Source organism: Haliotis rufescens, unplaced genomic scaffold (assembly GCF_023055435.1).
Source record: "Haliotis rufescens isolate VD_foot unplaced genomic scaffold, xgHalRufe1.0.p SCAF_1, whole genome shotgun sequence".
Taxonomy (NCBI): Eukaryota; Metazoa; Mollusca; class Gastropoda; order Lepetellida; family Haliotidae; genus Haliotis; species Haliotis rufescens.
The window spans coordinates 80,320,901-80,327,560 of record NW_025963779.1 but is presented as its reverse complement, the minus strand read 5'-3'; the positions used below and the strand labels follow the sequence as shown (position 1 = coordinate 80,327,560).

The window sequence follows — 6,660 nt, the reverse complement described above, 5'->3', positions numbered from 1 at the left end:
ACGCGGCACAAAAACCATACTCACACACTCCACGCACACTTCCTTTCCTGGTGAGGGAGTACGTGAGTACGGCGTTTTTAGCAATAGTCCAGCAATATCGCAGCTTGGAACACCCGAAATGGGCTTCATACCTTGTTCTCGTGTGTGGGATTGATTGTTCTCAGCGTGACGAGCGAACGCTTTAGCCACTTGGCTACCCCACCTTCGATTTCTAGCACACGAAACATAACTGAGTTGAACACAAAAAAGCTGAAACATAAACAAGATACCTTTATAGCCAGTTTACTTGAAGAAAAGTCACAGATTATTCTCAAACCATGATGAAGCCAACCTCCAGAGTAGACGCTCCTTCAACCCAAAATTGTCCCAGAGGGACCTCGAAAAAGCATCACACATAATTAAAACGTCCGCAACTCACCGCCTTAGGTCGCACTTGAACAGTTCAGGTTTTACCAGTCAAATTACCCTTAATGAGATGGAGCTCGAGTACAGTAGAGCATATAACACCCAATATCATGAACAGCTCCTGTAATACCACCATCAGCACATCCAAAACGGAAATTGGTGTAGGTCAGAGAGAGGTGTGGGTTGTTGTAGCCAGTCCAACATCTTGTCAACTGACGTTATGTACACATCATTCAACTGTAAGATCTCATCCAGGAACTCTGTAAGTCCTTGTAAGCTGTCGGCAAAGTGGGTATGGAACCAGAACTGATGGATGCGGATGCCAAATGGGGCTTTGTTGCTGTTGTAATATCGCTTGAAGTTGTCCCAAAGGTAATCCTTGGTCTCAAGAACGGTCATCTGCTGAAGCGTGCAACTATCAGCGTATTTGCAGGTGGCGTTGGTCTGGTCTAGTCTGAGTGGAATGATCGGGACCTCCCACATGCCATGGTGAGGCTGTTTAGGGCAGGTTTCAATAAGGCACGGTTCACCCCAGCTATAATCGAGGGTGAAGGGCCAGAGGAGTTTCTGGTCGGAGTCAACAGTTAGAAGAGTCGAGTCATAGAATCTCTTTCTGTTCAGGATACGGAATTGTTCATCACCTTTCGGGTTCAGACCAGGACTACTCCAGCCAGAGACTTCCCCTGGATCAACTCCATACTGAGCCAGGTTGTGCAACTGGTTATCAATGTCCTGCTTTAAGAGGGAAACATTCTCGTTGTTTATTGGTTGCATCCCTGCAAGGGCAATCTCCACTCCGATACTGCTCAATGACTTGACAATGGTGTAGTTGGAATACTTATGAGACAGGAACAGTGTTCCTGATATATGACATCCATTAGGATTCCTCCTAGTTCCGTCAAATATGGACTTGATTTTAGGTTCCATATACGTGTTCACATTTCCATCCATGACGATGTATACAATTTGAGGCGTTTTTGGTCCATAAAGACCGCCTGGAATTTCGACAGATTTGCACAGGCAGTCAGGGAGGAAACAGTTGATATCCTGCTGACAGACACCATATGGAGGCTCGGTTGTGTATGAGTCGGGGGATACAGTAGGACTAGTGACTGGAGGGTTGTAGGGAACAGGAGGAAGAAGTCCGTGGTTTTGATTGGCAGTAAGAGCGTCTACTGGAGGCATTTGCTCATTCCCTGATGTGTTGATGAAAGTTAGAGAATCTACAAAGGGATCGGGACTTAGTGGTTCAGTGTGTGGTTGGCGTCCTCCAATTGGTTTTTCGACACTGACAATTTCTTGACGTTGTGGATCAGGGCTGATTGGTGCAACTGGACGCTTCTCAGTCAAATGTTGAGAGGAGAAGAATGCTGACAGTTTTTTGCTAAAGTCTCCCGATTGGTTTGGTGTTGTGTCTGTATCTAATCTACTAGGTTCTCCATGGGTACTAGGTTTGCCAAAGTTTATATTTGATAAAGATCCAATCTTCATGAATCTGTCCAACGGTGAAGCAGCTGCTGACGGCGGTTGGGTTGGTGGTGGCTGTGGTGGATTGGTCTCGCGGAAATGCAGGATGGGATCAAATGGATCTGGAGGTTGGGTTGCAAAATTGTCAGGTGGTAACTCCGGTTGATGGTTGGGAGATGGTTTTGAAGCTTTTATTTTAGACAGCATTTCTAATATTCCTCCCTGTTCACTAACTGCACCACTAACAGATGTAGTTGCTGTATCTACCAAACGAACGCCCTGTGCTGGTTCTGCTGCTTGCTGTTTCTGTTTCAACCAAGATTCCATCTTTTCCCGTTGTCTTGCTTCTTCTTCAAGATTTCTTGATGGAATATTTGCAGGGGCGGGTTTGTGATCATTTGGATTCCCAAATCTAAATACTATTTGTGGAACAGCTGGAGCAGCAGGTTGTTTGCGTTGTGATACGGGGGCCTGTACTCTCGTATCAGGTGGTGGAGGGTTATCAGTTAAATGGTCAGGAAGGAATGGAAGTTTAGATTGCGCTGGTGGCGGAGGGTAATCAGAAGGAGATGCTTGCTTCATTTCAGGCTCTAACGGCCCGAATCTAAAGGTCATCTTGTCAGCACTGAGAGAACTGTGTGTTTGAGAGGGTTCCTGTACCCTAGTGTCAGGTGGTGGAGGGTAATCAGTTAAATGGTCAGGAAGGAATGGAAGTTTAGATTGCGCTGGTGGCGGAGGGTAATCGGGAGGAGATGCTTGCTTCATTTCAGGCTCTAACGGCCCAAATCTAAAGGTCATCTTGTCAGCACTGAGAGAACTGTGTGTTTGAGAGGGTTCCTGTACTCTAGTGTCAGGTGGTGGAGGGTAATCAGTTAAATGGTCAGGAAGGAATGGAAGTTTAGAATGCGCTGGTGGCGGAGGGTAATCGGGAGGAGATGCTTGCTTCATTTCAGGCTCTAACGGCCCAAATCTAAAGGTCATCTTGTCAGCACTGAGAGAACTGTGTGTTTGAGAGGGTTCCTGCACTCTAGTGTTAGGTGGCTGTGCTGGTTGAGGAACACCAGAAACAGGAGCAAAGTTGTTTTCAGGTTCCATTGGTCCGAACCTAAAGGTCATCTTGTTAGTGTTATGGGAACTGGATGTTTGAGGAGGGTCCTGTGTCGCTGTAACACCTGGTCGTGGATGATCAACTAAATGATCAGGAAGGAATGGAAGTTCCTCCACCGGCCTTTCTGGGGGCAAGGTTGATTTGGGACTGTCATTGAATGCAGCATTAAAGTCCCTAGGCTGACCGAACCTGCTTGGATTTGACCATGGATCAACAGTCTGGCGAGCTATAGTTGTTTGTATGTTTGTATCAGAGCCTGGCACTGGGACATCTGGTCTATTGTTTTGAGATCTATCCATCACTGACATGTCATGGCTGCTTGATTTAGGAATCCGTCTTTCAGGTGTAGATTTCTTTTTCTTCATGGGTTCAAATATGAATTCTGGAATATCGGAAGGCTTTTTATGCGATGGTCGGTTGCTTTGACTTCTTTGAGGCTCGATAAAATCAAGGATATTATAGTCTTTATCCAGGCGTGCTTGATCATTGATAGAAGAGTCACGTCCCTGCCAGTCTCTTCCTGTTTCTGATGTTCGGGGCCGAGACTGATCACGACGTTTCTCACCTGGTGATGGAATGTGTCGCTTAGGTTCAACTTGTGTCTGTGGAGATGATGGTGGAATTGTTTTTGCAGGTAGAGAGCTTTGAGCATGTGAGTCATCAATATATTTAGAATGCAAACCATCCAGCTGTTCCTTAAGCCTTGCCAATTTCTCTTTCTGGGTCAGGTATTGAGCCTCTATGCTCTGTTTGAAGCTGGCAGAGCCTGGTGGCTCTTGGGATGGTCCTAGTTTGATCCCCTGCTTGTTTTGTTCTATTTGCTGAGGCACTTCCTGTGTTGATGCTGAATTAATCTTAATATTTTCAGGTACAATAGAAAGAGGTGTCTCCGGAGGAAAACCAGATGGCATACGTTCATTAATGGAAAAAAGTTTTGTATCTGATCGGATGTTCGATCTAGGGAAAGTTCTTGTTAAAGCTTGTTCTGGTGTAGGGAATCTTGACTTTGTTTTGGGTACATGAGGCTTTGGTGTAGTTGTCGGATGTTGTGGCATTTGCCTATGTTGCAAATCAGGTTCAAAAAGAACTTTCATTGCCCTCCCCTCATTGCTGACACTGGGTACACTGCCTCTTGTATCAGGCACCTTCGATCCTATTGTCCATAAAATAGACGAGTGGCTATCCATCTCAGCCTGTAAAGGTTTTGCTCGCTCTGTTCGAGGTTTAGGTGTAGGTGCATCTGCTTGTGTAGTATCACTTCTTGGCTCCACCTGTGGCTTCCTTTTGATAGTATACACAATATTACGATGTGGTTCTACAGAAGGTTTGGCTTTTGGAGCATTATCAGTATTCTGATCCACTACATTTCCTGGTTGACCTTTACGTTCAAACAACCAGCTATGACTCTGCCACCACGATGAAGAATGTGCGTTCGATCGCGTGTCTTGAGGTTTGGTATCAATTTCTTTGTTTGCTACCTGTTGCTGCTCTTGAACAGTATCACGATGCTGTTGTAACCATGGTTGAGATACTCTCCGATGAAGGTGGGGATGATGATGCACATCCTTCCGTACTGGTATGCCTTCTTGAAACATTGTTTTTCTACTGCGGGCACAACCCCAAGGGTCAAAGTACTTAATAGCATCAAGCGGAGTTGGGTTCTTAAGCCATTCAATAACTTGGCTGACAGTAAGAATGTAGACATCATCTTTCTGCGACAAAGCTTTGATAAACTGGTCCATCGCTTTCAGTCTGGTTGAATCATAAAACCAGCCAGCATGCATATTGAATCCAAGTGGGGCACGGTTACCTTCATAGTAGCGGTTGAAATTATGCCACAGCAGCTCTGAAGCAGCTGATTGGTTGCCCCATGGTATGGGACATGCATCGACATAGACACATGGTCGATCGTGAGTCATGCGCAGTTCTACAACCGGAACCTCCCAGAATCCTTTGTGAGGCTTGGTTGGGCAATCATTAATCCTACAACTGAAAGGCCAACCATAATCCAGTGTAAACGGTATAGGAAATGATTTCCCATGGCCATCCGTTTGTGCTGTAGAAAGCGTTGCATCATATTTAAATCCTAGATCAGTTAGATTCTGAAACTGGGTATTACCTTCAACTTCTAGATATGGGCTCCTCCAACCTGTGATGGACTTTTCAGGTATTCCTGCATCTACTAGTTTATCTTTTTGGCCTTGAGCTTCCTGAGCAAACGTTTCTGGTGTAAGATGATCGTGGGTTACGCTGTGAACTCCAATCTCCATTCCGTGGTCGTAAAAGTCTTTTACTTGGGAATATATTGTATCTTTATCTGACACAAACAATGTCATGGCTATAGGACAACCGTTTGGATTGTACCTATCTGGTGGAAATAATTTCTTGTAATAAGGAATAATTTGACTGGCAACAGCGTCGTCGAAGGTAAAATAGACCATTTGGGGCGTCTTCTTCCTAGGAAAGGGCATTCTATCCCCGCAACACATGCAGTCTGGAGGTTTACACATACCCCTTTTTTGACAGATTCGGCAGGATCCAGGCAGAGGGCTCCCTATAGCGTTGATCACGAGGACCAATACAAGGCACATCCAAGCTACTAAGACCTTCATGTTTCACAGAGAATGGTCAGTATGTATTCCAGATGTCTTCAAATTTGCATGTCCACGTATGTAAATCACTCCGTGTCCACCACCGATGAACGAAAATATTAACCTTTAACACAAATCCGTTGCACGAAAAGAGTATTCGAAAGCCTTTAGTGTCAAGGTCAGTCGAAAATGTTAAAGGTCACTTGAAGACTTGTAAGACCTTTGTATTAAACACGCTAGAGCTCCAAAGACCTGCCTGGTGGATGGTGGGTAGCCTCACAGTGCCAGACGCACTCATGCCATCATAACGGATCATGTGACGTTGCGTGCATGATTAACACAACCTCTGACCCGAACATGCCGTCTGTCTTAGAGATAGGCATATTCAACAGTGTCACGTTTTGGTGTCACGTTTACGAGTGTCTTTAACCATCCGAGGAGACTTTAAATGAAAAATCGTGACCCCTGCTTTGCGCTAACAGCAGGTAACTGCATCCATATACAATATTCCGTTGATGGGATTGACATCTGTGTATTTAATGGACAACATGGTAATAAATATGTAGTTTCACTGTACATTTGGTTTGAGTAATATGTCCCCTTGAAGCAGTCAGACTGTAGACAGCTTGGTTGACAGGGCATAACTGTACGTGTCACTGGGCTGGAACAACCTCTCGCTATGCTGAATAAGAGGTTGTTTTTTAAAGCTCACAGGACAATGGGTCTTAAGTCTGACAGCAATTAATTATTGCTACCGTGTGTGAAAATTATGTTTTTATTTGTATTATACAGTGGTTATCTTATTTCCTTTTAATGATAAACTGTGCGGTTAAATGTGAATTTACACACTTTTGAGAGTTCGTTCGTATAAGTGGGGTGTTTGAACAGTGTTTTAGTTACAGCACGGCATGTCAGCTTAACATGGGAGGAAAGCCCAACGATGACACGTCTTAGAAAGGTCAGTGGGTTAAGGAAAAGGTAAAAGGCGAGATAATAATTGTATTAATATTACTACTGACACGGTCTTATTGGCACTATCTTTGAAAGGTACCACTTAGTGATGCAGGTGACAGATGAGACCTATGACAA

The 6,660-nt window shown here is 44.7% G+C and overlaps 1 protein-coding gene across 2 annotated transcripts; it reads right to left on the bottom strand.

Annotated features, from left to right (window-relative positions):
- Positions 1–257: 257 nt before the first annotated feature.
- LOC124143751 lies at positions 258–5,870 on the bottom strand. 2 transcript variants are annotated; one of them, XM_048401932.1, is made up of 2 exons: positions 2,854–5,870; positions 258–2,670 (listed from the first exon to the last, which is right to left on the bottom strand). In XM_048401932.1, exons 1-2 carry the CDS (start codon positions 5,590–5,592, stop codon positions 541–543), a joined length of 4,869 nt encoding a protein of 1,622 aa, XP_048257889.1. In that variant the 5' UTR covers positions 5,593–5,870; the 3' UTR covers positions 258–540. The 2 variants fall into 2 exon arrangements, with proteins under 2 accessions (XP_048257889.1, XP_046368776.2); XM_046512820.2 differs by having other exon boundaries at positions 258–5,870.
- Positions 5,871–6,660: the final 790 nt, after the last annotated feature.